The 17,971-nt window shown below is 39.0% G+C and overlaps 2 protein-coding genes across 4 annotated transcripts; both read left to right on the forward strand.

The window, feature by feature from the left end:
- Window positions 1–1,179: 1,179 nt before the first annotated feature.
- On the forward strand, window positions 1,180–4,534 carry LOC117431319 (histone H3.3A). Its single transcript, XM_034052128.3, has 4 exons — window positions 1,180–1,276; window positions 2,894–3,041; window positions 3,511–3,664; window positions 3,978–4,534. Exons 2-4 carry the CDS (start codon window positions 2,914–2,916, stop codon window positions 4,104–4,106), a joined length of 411 nt encoding a protein of 136 aa, XP_033908019.1. The 5' UTR covers window positions 1,180–1,276; window positions 2,894–2,913; the 3' UTR covers window positions 4,107–4,534.
- A 3,330-nt stretch (window positions 4,535–7,864) lies between these two features.
- Window positions 7,865–17,576, forward strand: LOC117431617 (uncharacterized). 3 transcript variants are annotated; one of them, XM_034052734.3, is made up of 20 exons: window positions 7,865–7,985; window positions 8,407–8,557; window positions 9,208–9,337; window positions 9,560–9,653; window positions 9,872–10,022; window positions 10,383–10,560; window positions 11,094–11,219; window positions 11,333–11,389; window positions 11,663–11,785; window positions 12,452–12,607; window positions 12,840–12,893; window positions 13,073–13,290; window positions 13,426–13,505; window positions 13,640–13,750; window positions 14,071–14,154; window positions 14,673–14,777; window positions 15,372–15,493; window positions 15,606–15,731; window positions 15,875–15,926; window positions 16,731–17,576. In XM_034052734.3, exons 2-20 carry the CDS (start codon window positions 8,440–8,442, stop codon window positions 16,797–16,799), a joined length of 2,154 nt encoding a protein of 717 aa, XP_033908625.3. In that variant the 5' UTR covers window positions 7,865–7,985; window positions 8,407–8,439; the 3' UTR covers window positions 16,800–17,576. The 3 variants fall into 3 exon arrangements, with proteins under 3 accessions (XP_033908625.3, XP_033908627.3, XP_033908626.3); XM_034052735.3 differs by lacking the exon at window positions 7,865–7,985 and adding an exon at window positions 7,992–8,125; XM_034052736.3 differs by lacking the exon at window positions 11,663–11,785.
- The last annotated feature ends 395 nt before the right edge of the window (window positions 17,577–17,971 follow it).

Raw genomic sequence — 17,971 nt, forward strand, 5'->3', positions numbered from 1 at the left:
AAGTCTGGATTAGACTTTTAATAAGTCGTTGTAAATAAATGTTCAGTTTTCTATCTATTGCACAGGACAGCTGAACGTTTTCCATTGCAATCCGTGCATGCTCCACACCGATATCTTTTACATACAGTATTTAGCACTCGTAATGGCTGAATACTACAGTAAACTTTGCAGGTAGTTGTAGCCGTGTGAACACTTCCCCCAGTGCATTGTTGTGGCTGTTTTGGAATGCTAAACTGCTCAGACAGGTGCGAATTACCTGTCAGACTCAATAAAGACACCAGAGGAAGGTGTGATCACACTTATTGAGAAATGTCTCAGCCAGACTGAAAAAAAGATAAAGAAAAAAGTGCTTGACCAGAATAAACCGGCCACCAAACAGGACTGAATATCTGTAAATATCTGTGGCTGCTTACAAAGCGCCTCGTTTACTCACTTTTATTGAAAAATACTATACTGGCTTTAGGGACTGGTAAAGCAGGTGACCACAATGTTCAGATGCCCATAAATACAATGTTTACTGTATATTATAATATGAATATATTCACACACACACACACACACACACACACAAGTGTAACGTGGTTAATCGTCTACAAAATTCATAGACCTTGGATTTTATAAGGAAACATAAATACACACCTAATGTAAATCAGGATCGTCAACGATGCACTATTGTCTGGATAGATCGACATAGTGGTATGCATTTGGATATTTTCTATTTCAACAATCCTGGAAAACGCATTTAAATAGGAACCACTGTACACTAGAATCAGTGCTAAGCCTGAACGCATTTCAGAGGTATTTCAATGTTTTAAATAGCTGATTAAAAGGAGATATATAAAAAAAAAAAAAGCATTTGGGATACATGTAGTTGACAAAAGGATATGCTATATTTTCAAATAGTTTATTTATTATACATACTGCTTTGTTTTTACTTCGATACGTGTAATCATAAGAAAATGGGGTTAAACATTATTATTATTAATTAAAAAAAAAAAAATTGACAACAACCTCGCAACACAAACTTTGATGAATTAAATACCAGAGCTTAACTTCGCTCCGTGCTGAAGCAGAAACAATAACATTGAGATGCACGTGGGCGGGGATTTCCCACGGAGTGCGCGTCACTAAATTGTTGCAGCCAATAGGAAACCAGAATCTCGGTAATGGTGACGGGACGTCACATAGGGTATAAAATCCCCCCTCCCTTCTCGCTGCAATCGCATCTGAATCCTATTCGGAGAGTGTAGCTGGAATTGTAGAGCAGAAACTTAAGGTGAGTCTCTTTTGTGGGTTTATTATAAGATGAAGAAAACGAATTGTTTGCTTTTTAATTATTTTGTTTTACTTTAAGACAATTTCTATTTTGTTCACATCATGCTTTTTTGCCAGCACGTTTGCAACATATTAAGCGTGGCTTGTGTGTTTTAGTCGCCGTCTTGTCTGTACCACTTCATATAAAAACTGTGCCGAAGATGTCGTTGTGTGGCGCTCTCGATTAAGGATTTTATTTTTTCAATAAAACAATTATAAAGAGAACGTGCAATTGCCCCTCGCTTACTCGAACAGTCGGATGAAGCGTGCATGCTTCCAGACTTTGATAACACTGGACCCGGTGTGCAAGCTGGCGCGGAGTTGGCATTTCTTTGTAATGTTTTAATTGTTGCTCGGTGTAGCCGCAGACAAAGCTTCAATGATATTGTGTTGTGAAGGTCGCCATGTTAAAACATTCCCAAGAACAGGGAGAAGTGAAACGTGTCTTCTGGAGGTCGTGTATGCTGGAACGACAACAAAACGTTAGTGCTGGCTGTGTCACATCTGGCTTTTATATACAGTCTTTTGTTTTAAATGAATACCGACTGCGTCAAATGAAGAACGCATTGAAGACCTGTTTATTAAAATATTTTTGTTGTATAAAGGAGCAGAAAGGGGGACGACAACACGGTGCATGTACTTGCAAATTTGAAACCAATTTTGAAACATCTCCCGCCTTCTCGATTCCAGTCTGCAGTTTGAATTGTACTGGCAGTACCGCCAGTGTAATCACATATTACTGTAGACTAGTGTGCTGGAATACAATTGTGTATACTGATTTAAATACCAACCGTGCATATGCAATCCAGTTTAACGTGACAAACGCGTGTTTTACTCGTCGTTGGTTTTTTTATAGAATATAACGATGTCGGATCAGTTATGATAGATTTGGGACACGGGGGGGGGGGGGTATTGTTTTAGTCGGGCGTTACTTTTGTCTAGATTTTAACGTTTTCAAATTAAGATTTTTATATATCTCTAGAGCGAGAGTGGCCATGTGTTTTAAAAAAAAAATACGGATATTTTCGGTATCGGTTATACTAGATAAGATTTTATTTATATATTTTTTTAGAATGTGTTCATATTTTCTAATTTCTTTTTTTTAAATGTTGTGTGTGTTTTTATTTTTTATAAAAACGCGTAGTTCTAACCAGGTGTAACGGACTGTAGTGTTACAAGTAAATAGTTTTTCTACGTACAACTAGCGGATTGTGTGTTTAATACAGACGAGTAAGTTCAGTGTTTGCCTTTACGTTTTAATTGGGACCTCTCTTTTTTTTGAGGCATCCATTTTGTTCGCTGTATCTTCTCCTCTTCATGAAGCTAGTCATGTCCCGCCCCCTCGTTCCGTTCCTGTGGGGTAGCGAGGAATCCTTATTGGCCAGTGATCTTGTCGGTCTCCCCGTAGCCGTGGTAACGCCCACGTGGGTGGGTTGCGTAATGGTACAAAGTTGCATTTGGATAATTAACAATGTGTATTTCAGGAGTTGCGTGTGCTCGTCTGATTTGTTATGACACGTTGATATTCTTTGGACTTGGTGGTTGTGTAAACTAACCATGTCTTTTGAACCATTTTCAGTTTCAGAAAGTTGAGTCACAATGGCACGTACCAAGCAGACTGCCCGTAAATCCACTGGTGGAAAAGCACCAAGGAAACAGCTGGCTACCAAAGCAGCCAGGAAGAGTGCACCCTCTACTGGTGGTGTCAAGAAGCCCCACAGATACAGGTACTTAAATGAATGAGTAAAAACTCTTCCCTTTTGTTTCCAAGTATACTGGTATAATATCTAAAACTGTATTGAGAATAAAAAGGGTGCATCATTTATTAACCTAGATATCCACGTTGGAAATGGGATGAACTGTGTACATTTACAGTAAGTTGGAGCACTACACATGGCATTGCTGTTGCTGGTTTTTGTAAGCTGTTTAAAAGATGGAATCTTGAGTCCTAATGCTTGGAACTTTTTTTGGGCATTCCAAGTTCTGTTTGCTTTGGTCAGTTGCACCTGGGTCCCTTTGGACAAACCAGAAAGATCATGACCATGGACGTGTTACTCGCCAGCATTTTAAACTGGTTTACCGCAAGACTTTAAACCCTCTTTCAAAACGCAGCTATTATGTACTATCTAATGGTAATTGTTGGCACTGTCCATTCATTGTGCTTTTTTTTTTTTTTTTTTATAAATCTTCTCTCAGGCCAGGCACAGTCGCTCTGAGAGAAATCCGCAGATACCAGAAGTCCACGGAGCTGCTGATCCGCAAGCTTCCCTTCCAGCGTCTCGTGAGGGAGATCGCGCAGGACTTCAAGACTGACCTGAGGTTCCAGAGTGCTGCCATCGGGGCTCTTCAGGTAAAGCTGTTTTCAGGGCTATCCCTTTTGAGGGGTGTTTTCATTTCAAGACTCCAGGCTCGAGCCAGTTTTAAATTGGCTCTGAACAGGTTTGATGTTGCTTGTATTGACACACCTGTGATAAATGTGACTGATCACTCTAGGGTGGGTCTGACCTGTGTTTCAACAGGAAGCCTTTTTTTATATATATAAAAAATGGGTTCTGGCCTCTGCCTGCAATAGAGGTGCTTTGCTGAATTGTGTGGATGCTTGTAAATGGTTCTGTCCTTGACGAGGACTGTTGCTAACATGTGTTTTATTTTTTCTCTTCCAGGAAGCCAGTGAAGCTTATCTGGTTGGTCTGTTTGAGGACACCAACTTGTGTGCCATCCACGCCAAGAGAGTGACCATCATGCCCAAGGATATCCAGCTTGCCCGGAGAATCAGAGGGGAACGTGCTTAAATGGCCCCCCCCCCCCCCCCTTTAATTTTTTTTTTTTCTTATAAACTATCTGCAAGACTGGTGGGCAAAAAAAAAAAAAACTTTTTATTGAACTGATAGTACATTCATGGGTAGGTTTTAAGTTTGTATTGGTTTTTTTTTTTTTTAGTATTGATGGAAAACAAAGTGGTTTTCAGTGCAAAAAGTAGCAAGTGTTTTGTAAAACATTCCTTCAAACTCGCTCAGGTTTTTAAACAAATAGGTTTGTATCTGAAATTGTAATACATCTGTCTGTTTAGCTGGAATGTGTAATATGCATGCTATAAAGGGGATAAGTTATTGGTAGACTTGTAATTTTCTTTTTTGCATTGTGGTGAAAATTGGGTTGTAAATAAACTTTCCACTACCTCACCCCTCACTTGTGTGTGAATTAAACTTTTTAAAGAAAACAGCTGTCCCGTTTTGTGTCATAGCTACTGAAGTCCTGTTTTACTTTTATAATGGTGGGAACAGTTTATGGGAGATTCCTCATGTTGGTGTATCTGTTCTGAGTAGGAGGTTGAATTGGTGCTGTAACACTACACCCTACTGTGAATAGCAGAAATATGCTTTATGATGAAGTAGACTCCTTCATTTCAGGTACTTTGTCTTCACCTCATTAACTGGACGCTCTATCCTGACTGAGACTGTCAATCCTATGCTTTCAGCTACTGATGATGGCACATGATTTAGGTTCTGTGGGTAAGGTTGTGTTGCCCTTCAATTTGGAAGCCCCCTTAGAAACATCTGTCCCATAATGGACATAAGAGAATACTGGAGATGCATAAACCTTGTTAGAAAGGTCTGATTTTTAAACTCTGACAAGAAAGGACAAGTTGGTTAGTTCTAGAACAGACAATGCTAGGGCTGGGAAGTGGCCTGGACCATAGCTGTTAATGGTCAATATCGCCACTCTGTCCAGTTGTAACTGCCCCATCAACACCAGCCTATTTGAAAAAGGACACAATTCCACAAGGTGTGTTTTGTGGTGTTTTTTTTTTTTTTTTTTTTTTTGTTGCTACAGTTCTGGCTCTTTATTTTGGCACGGTACACCTGGACTATATTATTGCAAAACATTTAGGGTTTGAAATTTAAACTAGGAATTGTGAGATTCAATGGTTACATTGCAATAGTTTATTTATTGTACATTCACCAAGCCATGTCAATAACAATGTCAGTGGATCAAAATGAATCTTGATACACCCCCTGCTCGATTATCTGTGAAGAGCAGAACATCTAATGATCCATTACACACAAAAAAAATGCTTTTGAAACCACCCAGTCCTTTAAGCATAAGATCATGAATGGGTTTCAAACCCTGGTCACTAGATCAGACTGCTTCAGCTGTGCCTGTTCTATCAAGCTGGTTACAACAAACAAAACCACAGATTGTTTTAGTCTTCCTTATGGAGGGCATAGTATTTTGTGTTTACTTAAAGAACTGCATTAATTTGTGATAAGGGTTTGACAAAATAAAAAACAAACTCTTATTTAGATATGTTGCACATACTTTTATGCAAAATAGACTTTACAACAAACTGATTTAATCTGGCATTCAATTGACATCCATGCCCTGTTGCAAATCACTTTCAGTCAGGATGGGCAAAACAGCAGATCACACAGGTTTTGATGTCAGCATCTGAGAGTAGGCACTTGGGTGGCAGATTTCCATCTCCAATGGTCAGACACATCCCTCCAGAACAATTTAAACTGATCTAACTGAACTTGTCACGTTCAGTTAGTGCTGTTCTTGCTGCCAACTGACCCTACACCGTATTCCCAGTGTTATTTGTTTCATTACTAATTATTATTTATTGATTTAGTGCTTAAAAAAACACTTACACCTGCACTAATATGCAAACAGATCCAGTACACAATAAACCCAGGCAGGTGAACGGCAGGAGATTGCACACCTCTCCTTTGGAGGGGTGCTATCTTGGCTTGGAGTTCTCTTCAGGCTTGCCGGTTTCAGTTTGTGCGGGCTGCTGTGATTCGAACCGTTCTGACAGACTTCTCTCCAGCTCTCTGTCTATGTCCGACTCTTCCCGAAGGAAGCACCACAGCAAGATGGCAAGTCCAATGAGACTGATTGGAAGAACATTCCACCACGGCCTTTGAAAGCGGCTGCCGAGGGACTGGTCCACTGACCAGGTACGGTGGCTTGCTTTACTGGAGGTGAACTTCACGGGTCCGGGGTCCTTCTCCTCCTCCTCATAGTTCAATGGCTCGGACCTCCTGCTCAGCTGCGCGGTGGAGCTTAAGTGTCTAGATGCATCCTGTTTCCTACAAAACAAATAGATACTGTAGTAAGACAACAGCATTACTGGGTCTGCCAGAACCACAACTCGCAACGAATTTGTCAGCATTCGGTTTATACTAGAAAGCCATGCCGTCATAAAATACGGTCGCTGTTGAACTGAGCTGCGTTGTCCCAGGGTCACGCTGCCACTCCAAGATTTAAACTAAAACAATGTTATGTAATAAATGCAATCGATTAATAGTCCTAATGACTTTAAACCGCAAGATGCGGTCCTGCAACAGTGACGCTTGATATTTGGTGTTAGTATTATTAATCTGCTCATTGTGTTGTGGCAATATCAAGAACCACACAATGAAGTTTTAACGTGGAACATGCTGACAATATCTGAGAGGTGTGTTTGCTGTGCTTACACCACGAAGATTAACACTTCGGAAAAGCAGCGACTACTTACAAAAATAATCAAATTTATATAACATCGCAATGACAGGGCACGTTCACATTAAAAATATATCATACCAGATTGTCGGTTCATATTTAAAAACGACTTCGTTTATTTTTTTAAAGTACCATTCAAGGTCACCAATCTGCGATGGACATTAAACGTTTGACGACAATGGCTTCTAGATCACAATGAATTGTTTCGACGCAATGAACTCTTTACACAACACTTATTGGTGTTGGTGATGCCCTTCGATCGTTTATCAGCGATTATTGTGCTGTAACTATCACTCTTTGTACAGATTTAGAGCAGTGCATAACAAACTGCCAGAAGCTTACCATTTCATTTCTTTTAGCAGCAGTCCACGATTAAAAAAGTTTTTTACTGCAACAGCAGAACACGAAATCCGTATCAGCCCCAACATCTCCCCCAAAAAACCAAACCAACGCACGTTAGGTTATATACTGTAACATGGTTCAGTGCCGTAACGTCTACGGTCCGGAGGGGAAAAAAAGAACGCCTGCCATACGTTCCTGCCTCTGAAACCATTATGAAACGGTGACCGTTTGGGGTAGGTCCAGTGCTGAGCACAACACTGCCATGCCAGTACTGCGAAGCTATGTTGTTTCCTGTTGACAAATCGTAAACTCTTGTGTACTGTAACAAAGACGACCACATTAAAGAATTACAAAACTACATTTCAAAGTGCTGAGAATGTGAGTCACCACAGGTCTGAATGCAAAGTCAACATGATTGTATGGGACAAACAAACCAAACATTGCAACAAACATTGAAATGAAATTAGACCATTGCATTGTCATTTTTTTTTTTCAGCAACTATGAGCTACGAGTGTGACGTCATTATTAGGGATGGACGACCACCGTCACATCCGCACTAAGTAATAATAAACACCACTGTATAAATACAACATATTCTTATTATTTAATGGTAGCTTTGTCGTAAAATATAAAATGTTCCATAGCAGCTATTATATTGAAACATAATGTACATTCTCGCAAGCACCTATCCTTGTTTACGTTCTCCCTCTGCCGTGCTCTGACGCGCAGGAACTGCGTATTTTTCAATTACGTATTGTGCGGCGCGCCAAAAAGGATTCAGTGAAGAGCGTGGAAGAGAGGGGGGCAGGCAATGATTATATAGGTAGGTTTGCAAAGACAAATACATAAATAAAATGTAAAGGTTTGTAACAGTGAGACGATGCATATAACTTTGGGCGTTGTTACCCATTCAAGAAGTATAATAGCGACGGGGTTGGGTACACAGAGCCGCCTTTCAGTAAGGTAAGGTACACAATGAAATGTTGCTATATTTTAAATATATAACTGTAAGTAAGTACATGGAGAGTTACAAACGACCAAACAACTATAAGTAAAATATAAAGCGGGGTTAAATGCAATCAAAACATTCCAAACAAAAACCCACGCAAAAATCTGTGGATAATAACAGACCGTGCACATATTAATTAACCATTGGCTGTATTAAATACCTGCAGGGGAAACCCACTCATTCTTGAATGCATTAATGTCATCCTCAGTTTTTAACTCTTGTCTTTGCTGCACAGTCGCTGCCTCTTCTCCGGACCCGACTGAAAGCCATGGCTGACAAGAGCGTCATTGTAATCAGCGACGATGAAACAGACACGGAGAGTGAGTCCCCCGGAGCCGATTGCAAAGACTCCTCTGTCCTGCTATTGGAAGAGAATTCTGACTTTGGTAAGCACGTTGAAGCAAAGGCGGTGCAGCCGTGTGTTAATGGAGATAAATACAATATATGGCTTGTTTTAGGTTCCTATTTGAAAAAGCTACGAGTTGTGAATAATAGCCAGGTGAATTGCAACTTTCATGCATGATGTTTAAATATTTAGCTGTGAATTACCATATTAGACACCGTGGATGGGTGCTAGTTGTTTGCTACTGAGCGAAGGGGAAATTGTCAATGAGCAGTCTACTATTTTAGGCGGAAATGCACAGTCTAATGCTGCCTCTTCAGGGTTCCATACCGTGCTGGAATTGATATAGGACTTGGGCTACACCTTCACACCCTCTTCCAAAATGTTAACAAACTTTGAATGCATGCTGGGGGCACCAGATTATTTGGAGCTGCTGAAGGCATTATCTAGCAAACCAAATATTGTTTATGAAATTATGCATGGGCATTTGTTTTGGTGCCTTGCCACATGCTGACACTAGAGAAGGTATTGTATGCTACTTCATCACATCTGTGCTCTAGTAGAAGTAATGAATGAACCTAAGCCAATAGCCCACGTGCATTTTGTTCAAAATCATGACACAACACCACAACCATTCTTTCATTTGCGGACGAAGCTGTTTGTTAAAAACCTGTTTTTGTGTGTTGCACCTAGACTGCTCTCTCTTAGATGAAAACAGATCGGATGAAATGGTTGATGCTGAGTTTGGACTGTCTATCACTTACTCCAAAAAAGCGGATGTGATGCCCCATGCCAGATATGACTGCACGAGCCACGTTTTCAGGTTTGTGTCCTGTCTCTCCGCATCCAAAAGCATGCTCATTCCTAGTTTAAAAAAAAAAAAGGGTAAATAAATGATTGCCTGAAATTGATTTTGCCATGCATGAAGTTCAGTTATTTATTTATTAATTTTTTCTTCATTTGTTAGTTTATTTGATCAGTAAGTTCCTTTAGGATGTATTTGTAGCAGTGTATATACAATCAGATTTTCTACTTTAATTTCCAGTCAATCAGATAATCAGACAAGCAGACCTGTGGGAACAAACAGTGATTTCTGTGAGCAGTGTTACTGCTACATCTGTGACAAACTGGCTTCCGAGGTGAGACTACAGCTGGTGCATGATAATGATGACAAAGGGTTAATCCTATTGGGGGGGGAAATGATGCAGAAGAGCATGTCTTATGTCATCCAGTAATCTATATAACCATTCTGCCACTAATTTAAAGGACTGCAAATCAATCTATTGTAGCTCAGTGAGTGAGAATTGTTTTTTTGATAAACTTAATTGATTCTTACTTTTTATTTTTTGTTTTACAGTGCCAGTCCTGGATTACCCCTTCTTTCTGCCACTGCAATGCTCACAAAAGAAGCCCGTTCTGGAAATCATGGCGAGATCAAGCTTTGATCGGAGCCCTTATTGTGTTTAAGTTTGACCTGCTAGAGATAGACGCAGACCTACGGCACGCTGGTAAGTACCCTCACATTGGGTGTACAATGTGAAACAATTTCTTGCCCTTTTGTTGTAGAAGAAAACAGAAAAGAAGGTTTTTGAATATTTCAGCTGTGAAGAAATACAAAGTAAGCTTGCTTATGTACATGTCTTTTCCAAAATGCCTGGACTGTGCATTGGACTGGAATTGAGAACCTCTGTTTGCAGCTGCAAAATGTGAATGAACTGCAACAGAGTAGCGGTCAGTCAAACATGCAGGTCATGTGCAGAATGACGTTTAAACAGTTAATGCAAGTTAATTACAAGGAAGAAGCACTACTGCCTTTCAACAGTTTGAATGAAGTGATCAATCCCACCCGCCCTGTGTTTCCTATTCAGAAAGCCTCTTGATGAAGTTTGACACAGATTTAAGCGTTGAGTATGATAAGTTCATGATGGGGACCGTGTCCAGTCTTGCAGCCATTTATTCTTGCTCATGTTGCTGTCACAACCAATACCAAAGTATGGTCAACTGCAAGAGGTGCAGTTCAAAGCATGAAGATATACTGATATACAAGTAAGTCATTTTCTCTTACCTGATAGCACAGTTATACAGACAGTTATCTAAAGTAGAGTTTCCAGACCCCGTTTCACAAACCACAATATACAGCTGTGACCAAAGTTTTGAATCATCGACAATGTTAGGATTGAGACATTCATTTAAAGGAAAAAAACTATATGAGCATAATTTTAGATCTTTTATTTAACCTTGTGTAATCAAAGAAACTAAAATGATATCGCAAAAGTCTACCAGAAGCCGTAATAGAAGTACAGTATTTCACGTTAGATTTCGAAATGTAACATTTTTAAATTTTGAAAAACTACAAAGCGGTATGTAATTCAATATGTTAATGTTAAAGAGAAATACAATGCTTGATTTAAAAAATGTGCTCCCAGATTAGAGGCTCATACTCTTAATCTAACTAATATAACTTAATCTAACTAATATTATTTCTTTCAATTAAAAAACAGATTTCCCTTGGTAGTGACCAGCAGCCACTTTCCATAACACTTTTAATTTGACTGTTTGTTTGTTTTGTTTGTTCACAGTTATTCGAATGTCTATCAGCTAGTGTTAGAGTTCCTGGAAAAAGCAAATGGAGAGAAACCCAAAACCTTTGCAGTTGTGTTGTTGGGAGCAGCCCAGCGTATTTTACTCCACAAGCAGCCGTTGGGGTAGGTAGCTACACAGTGACTCTGTTGGTAGCTGTGTTATATATCATAATGATGCTGTATCCTCTCATTTACATAGAGCACAGTTGCCATTAATACTGTTGTTTTTTTCTTAGTCATCATATGCCAAATACGACAGTTGTTCCAGAAGCAGTTCCTTTACTACTACAAAGGTAAGCTTTTAATGTATACATCATGGGAATGCAAAATCATTATAGTGATATTATGCTACAGCATTTTTTTAAATAGTGAAATACAGTAGTAGTAATATAAATCTAAATGATAAAATCAAAACAAAAAAAAATGACTTATTTTTAGTACTAAATACAGCACACTTTAATCACAGTCCATTCTTCATGAGCCTACAATGAAGATTTTCAAATGCTTAAGGTGTTCGGACTCTTCTGTGATAGCCTAATAATAATAATAATAATAATTTGTTACAGGATTATAGAAATTCTCCAGAGGTTGCTGGTTGTCTCTGACTTTCCTTCTTCGTTCTCAAAAAAGCTCATTGACTTCTATAACTCTCTGTTGCTTCCCCCATACTGCCGCTGCTTTTTATACTGGTAAGGATGATGATGATGATGATGATGGTGATGATGATGATGGTGATCTGATTGGCACATGAAACCAATTGGAGTGCTGACTCCCTTGCAGCGTGTCATGTGGACTGAAGACGTTTCCATGTACACATTTTAATGTGGTACACTTGCAGCCTCGTACACACTTATGTTGGTTTGATCAGACTGGTTACACAGATTCCCACAGTGTTAAAGGTTTTAAAAGGTTTGAAGGGTCTGTGTTTTATCGTAATGTTTTTAACGTGTAGGAAAGTGAACGACATGTCAAATCCTTTCTGTCTAGAGACACAAGTTACCCTACTCATGGAAGTCCTTGTACATATTCATGCATAAGGGAGGGCTTCTCATGATGTGTTTTTGATTAATTTGATCAGATCCCCGAAATGGTAAAGTTTTTAAAATGTTTAAAAGTGTTTAAATGTTTAAGAAATTGAATGGAATGTACCATCCCTACTGTCAAGTCACAAGGTACCTCTTCACGAAAGTCCAACCATAGGGTATTTGGGGATTCTACCAACCTTCTGCAAGTGATGCAGCTTTGTGTGTGTCTGAGAGGTGAAGTCATTCTCTCTTTACAGTTTGAATGCCTTCTCTACCTCTGGGATGCAGCTTTGTGTGTGTCTGAGAGGTGAAGTCATTCTCTCTTTACAGTTTGAATGTCTACCTCTGGGAGGACTCTTTGCTGGTGTCTGTGTTGAAAGGCCAGAACATCACTGGAGAGAGAGTTGTGAAGGGAAAGAAGGAGACCCTGTTTGAGTCCATACACGTGGTTCTCGCACGAACAGAGAAGCTAAAGCAGCAAAACAGGTATGGCTTTTTTTTCTTTTATTTTTTGCTAGTATGTATATTTTATTGACTAGTGCGAAACAGAGCTTTTCTCTTGGTGAGATTTTTTAGCACGTTGCTTTGCATCTAGTTTCTGTGCTCTATTTTATTAGGCTACCATACACATGGTGCATTCTTAAAAAAAAAGAAAATTGCTGCAAATTATATTTAATAACATATTGAGTTATTTGTTTCTTTCTTGTCTCCAAATCAGATACAGAGAGCTGGCTCGTTACCTCAAGGTAGTGAGAACCAATAACAGAGCAGAGTAAGTAGAATGAAGTAATCGTACGATCCACAGCTGTGTTTGGAAAACACAATTTGATCATGCAAGAATGCATATCATGTAATGCATGCGTATAATATATATATATATATATATATATATATATATATATATATATTTATAATGTATTTCTGTCTGTGTGTGTGTGTGTGTGTGTGTAGATTGCAGAGGCTGAAAGACCAGATCCCGTTCTTCATGTGCAAGCATGGTGATTTCACCTCGGCTGGGCACCACTTGTTTTATTCTCACGATGTTTGCTGCTGCACCGCCTGTCGCCTGACCTCCAGACAGTTTACCATGTACCTGAAAATCCTGAGAACTGGACAGGTACCAGTTGGGAATGAGCCCTTCTATTCAGGCGTATGGGAGACCCCCACGGGTAACACTTCTTTATTTGTTTAGTTTTTTTTTTTTTGTTGTTGTTGAAATGTGTGCTTGTCGTGTCTTAAATGGCTGTACGTAACACATTGAGACCTGCTTTGCTAACTATTCAAATATTTGCACTGAACTCTAGGTCATGTCCCTGTGAAAAAGAATGAGGTTGTAAAAGTAGGACTCCGAATCTTGAATCGCAATGCACAATTGTATATGAATGTAAGTACTACAACCGAGAGCAAGTGTGTGTGTGTGTGTGTGTGTCTATATAATATATGTATATTATATATATCTATCTCTACACACACACACATTATTGTTCATCATCAAAATATACTTGTGTGTTTTTAAAGCCAGATAGCTGGGCGGATCTAATCCAGGTGTCCTGCAGTGATTCGAAGCTGGCACAGGATGGAAGTTTTATCTGTGTGGCTTGGAAAGAACCAGAAGAGACATTTCAACAGGTACATTGTTCTCGATCATGATAGGTGTGTGTAAAGTGTGTATTTTTATAGGGTGATGAGCTTGAAATGTAAATACATGTGCACTGGGAAAACCACTTCTAGTAATTGTCTGTGATATAAACAGCTTGGAGTTAACAATCTTAGACTGTGCAATATCTAACTGAACCATACAAAGGTTTAGGACAGCAGCTGGCAATATTAGTAGACTATTAGTAGCCAAGCAATACTTTTATTTCACAGCAGATTGTTTCTGCAACTTTCTGTGTTTTTGGAGTTTCAGTTCTGTTTTCAGTGTGAACACTTCATTTGTCTTCCCGTAGAGCATTAGAGAAACCGCAGGCCTGGTTTTGAAGGAGTTGGAGACGAAGCAGATCATTATTCTACCAAAACAGTTTTACAGCAATGTAAGTGTGTTCCTATCCAAGGTCAAAAATCACGTTTCGTCTAAACCACACCACACTTCGGCAGCAGTGTGGAGTAGTGATTAGGGCTCTGGACTCTTGACCGGAGGGTTGTGGGTTCAATCCCCAGTGGAGGACACTGCTGTTGTACCCTTGAGCAAGGTACTTTACCCAGATTGCTCCAGTAAAAACCCAACTGTATAAATGGGTAATTGTATGTAAAAATAATGTGATATCTGTATAATGTGAAATAATGTATAATGTGATATCTTGTAACAATTGTAAGTCGCCCTGGATAAGGGCGTCTGCTAAGAAATAAATAAAAATAATAATAATAAAAAAAAAAAATAATAATAATAAAAACAGGCTCATTTTTATATTGCACATTAAGAGAACCAGGAACCCGATTTTAGTTGGGTTTGATCAGCCCAGTTCTTTGAATGTTTATACTGATTTCCAGTGTCATGTTTATTTCACAGTGCATTGCAATTTCTATTTGTTTTCCTTTTTGTCCCTTCTAGTATTTCCCAGATGAAGCCATGCTGATGCTTGTCACTCAAGCGCTGGTTCAAAGGCTGCTTCATGCTCGCATGTGCACAGTCCTGAACATTGCAATGGCGTTTAGGGTAGGATTTTAGTTCTGTTTGCATTTAGTTAATTATTCATTCCTTGAGAAACGTAGGGCTCCAATAAAAACTAAACACAATCTTCAAACTTGTAGTTGATTGCACTGTGTGTTTGAATGTGTTTGCAGATAGATAGATAGATAGATAGATAGATAGATAGATAGATGTCTGTAGACAAATATACAGATCTTGGTAATCTTCTCCGCAAGGGTAAACTATCCCAATATCCAAATACATGCTGCTTACTCTCTGTGTCGGGTCTATTAAATGTATCATTAGAACACACAGGAGGCTGTGTGGTCCAGTGGTTAAAGAGAAGGGCTTGTAACCACTGTCTCGGTGTGACCCAGAGCAAGTCACTTAACCACCTTGTGCTCCGTCTTTCGGGTGAGACGTAATTGTAAGCGACTCTGCAGCTGATGCATAGTTCACACACCCTAGTCTCTGTAAGTCGCCTTGGATAAAGGCGTCTGCTAAATAAACAAATAATAATAATAACAAATTGGATGATCAGTTAGTTCAGCAATAGAGAAACGAGGCTGAGAGGAAGACGCTTAATGCCTCACTCTTACATTTTCATCTTTCTTTCTCCAGCGGAACATGTGGGCACTGAAATACCTGTTCAAAAGTCTCAGTGTCAGACTCGATGTCCTGCATGCTTTTCTCGATTGCCTTATCAAAGACCTGAACGAGAAAAATAACACGTTGCTTACCAGGTATGGCATTGACTGTTGTCCTAAAAGCGCCCTAAAACAATTGCAGAAAAAATAAGTTTATATTCAACTTCCAAAATGTAATTATTTTGTATCTGTGTCGTTGCCTTTTCAGGACCGTGGCACAATCGGATGCAGAGCACATCGGCCACTTCATCTTTTTCCTAATTTCGTACGAGCACGCCGTGTTAAGGCCTGTTGCACACAAAATTGTCGATTTTCTGCTGGAACACTGGAATGAGTAAGTAGACTGAATTCATTGGAATAAATAAATATGTACATTTTGTGTACAATCAAATTGATATGGATGCTTTTATTTATGCTTTTGTTATGCATTGAGCTTTGTTTTAATTTATTATTATAATTTATTTTTGCATTTTGTAGGCTTCAGAATTGCCCATGGCAGCGGAATCTTGCCACACTTCTTCAAAACCAGGTGAGATTGTTGAACTGTGTTGTATCAGAGTTGAATTTATGATGACTATTTAATATCCTCCACTAACTGATGCAAGCCCTTCAGTACAGTCCTGGGATTGTCAACTCTGGTCCTATTCAGGGTTTAATAGGCCTAACTAAATGGTCCGTGGTTTTCAATTAATCAGCAAAGACCTGGACTGAGAGTGCTGAGATTGCCCGTTCCTGTACTTCTGAACATCTCGGATGAACTGTACTCTACAGCAGGGCTCTCCAATCCTGGAGGGCCAGTGTCTTTCCTGGTTTTTGTTCCAACTGTTCCCTAATTTACTTAATGGGACCAATTAAGTACTTATTAGAATCTTAATTGGTCCAATTAATAGTACTGTTGGAATAAAAACCAGGCGGGAGAGACCCCTGCTCTACAGACATCTTGTGCTCTGTAAAGTCATCTAAAGCTTTAGAAATTGAAATGTAAGTGTGTGGAACGCCCTTTCCTTTGCATGTCTGTGTCGTTATTGTTGAAGTCGATTTTAAAGATTAAGTAGCAGGGTTCCATAAATATAGCGTTACCCGTCCCCACGTGTTGCTACAACTGTTTAAATAACGTACCTGTCATTTCTTTTCATTGTTAACATCCTGACAACTTTGTACACTTACAACTTTAGAGTTCTTTTCAAAATGTCTGCTCTAGTGCACTAGGGTTTGAGATCTGTCCTCCTAAATCAGCGGTTCCCAACCCTGGTCCTGGGGACCCCCTGTGTCTGCTGGTTTTCATTCCAATTGAGCTCTCTTAACTGGAATGTCCTTTTCTTTTCCTGTCCAGGATGTTACACACTGGAACACTTCAAACAGTTTCCTACAGCTGAAGAACAAGCTGAGGACACTAGTGTGATCATGTACCAGACCGGGTTCCTGGACCATCCTGTCTTTACTGGACAATAGCGCACTGGTCAAAACACCACCCCAAGCATTTGAAACTCTAAACTGGTAGCACCGAGTAGGAGGATTAAAAGAAAAAAAACAAAAACATTTCTGTTGGATTAAAAACTCATTTTAGCCACATACTGTACCTCTGCCACATTTATTACGTTGTTTTTTTTTTAAATAAATTAAATACCAAAAAGCTACAAATGTAAAATGATTTATAAGTATGAAGGTAAAGACTAGTTAAGCTTTATTGGATCTTTTGAGTTTAAGTTTACAAAAACGAAGAGTGTTTGTTTGATTTATACATATATATTTTTTTTAAAGCTATTTAAAGTTTCTGTCTTTTTTTTATGTGGGGAAAAATTATATTGTGAAAATAAAGTTGAATGCTTAAAATTAGACAAGTGTAGAGCTTATAAAATAATTATGTTAAAGAAATGGATTGGAGCATGTGTATGTATGTATGAATGATGATTTTGCATTTTGTAAGAGAATTACATTAGTCTGAACAGCACATTGTACCAATGGCTAACTTTTACACAAGTGTTTGTAACTTTGTGTCCCACTCTGAGTGATTTAAGGGTGTGTGTCTTTCATCAGGGTCAGTGCTGCAAGGGATACTGTTTCTAAAGCAACCTCTTGATGAGCCTGCATGTTATTTCATGTAAACTAGCATGCATCCTTTCTTCACACTGTAAACACCGAGTTTAACAAAGGAACAGTCATTAAAGTACATGCTTGATATGGCAGTCAGGAATTAATTTGTCACACATTTTCTTTGTGGAAAATAACACACCGGTGCCTGGTTTTGCCATTGAAATGTGTTTATTACATTCCCCACCCCAGTGTGTTTGCCATGGCAAGACAGCTGTTTGAAACAAAAGATGAATGTACAATTTCAAATAGACAGTACTCTCTTTACGTCCTGGGTGTACGTAATGTGAAAAATAAAAGTGAATTTAGAAAACTAACAATTAACCAGACCCAAAATATGAATTGCATGCATGGGTTTATATAGACTATCGCTCATATAGTGCAATAAGAAAGTCAGATTCTAACCTTGGTCAGTTATGTCCTGATACAATTGTATGTGAACTACTACACTGTGAACTTGGAAGAGCCTGATACATATATCTT

This window comes from Acipenser ruthenus, chromosome 22, assembly GCF_902713425.1.
Source record: "Acipenser ruthenus chromosome 22, fAciRut3.2 maternal haplotype, whole genome shotgun sequence".
NCBI classification, from domain to species: Eukaryota; Metazoa; Chordata; class Actinopteri; order Acipenseriformes; family Acipenseridae; genus Acipenser; species Acipenser ruthenus.

What these genes read in the sequence shown, in the direction of transcription:
- LOC117431319 (XM_034052128.3), top strand. Translation starts at nt 2,914, where the DNA reads ATGGCACGTACCAAGCAGACTGCCCGTAAATCCACTGGTGGAAAAGCA. An exon ending in AAGAAGCCCCACAGATACAG is followed by an intron (nt 3,042 to 3,510) that starts GTACTTAAATGA and finishes ATCTTCTCTCAG; the next exon opens with GCCAGGCACAGTCGCTCTGA. An exon ending in CTGCCATCGGGGCTCTTCAG is followed by an intron (nt 3,665 to 3,977) that starts GTAAAGCTGTTT and finishes TTTCTCTTCCAG; the next exon opens with GAAGCCAGTGAAGCTTATCT.
- LOC117431617 (XM_034052734.3), top strand. Translation starts at nt 8,440, where the DNA reads ATGGCTGACAAGAGCGTCATTGTAATCAGCGACGATGAAACAGACACG. An exon ending in GAAGATATACTGATATACAA is followed by an intron (nt 10,561 to 11,093) that starts GTAAGTCATTTT and finishes GTTTGTTCACAG; the next exon opens with TTATTCGAATGTCTATCAGC. An exon ending in CTGCTGGAACACTGGAATGA is followed by an intron (nt 15,732 to 15,874) that starts GTAAGTAGACTG and finishes TGCATTTTGTAG; the next exon opens with GCTTCAGAATTGCCCATGGC.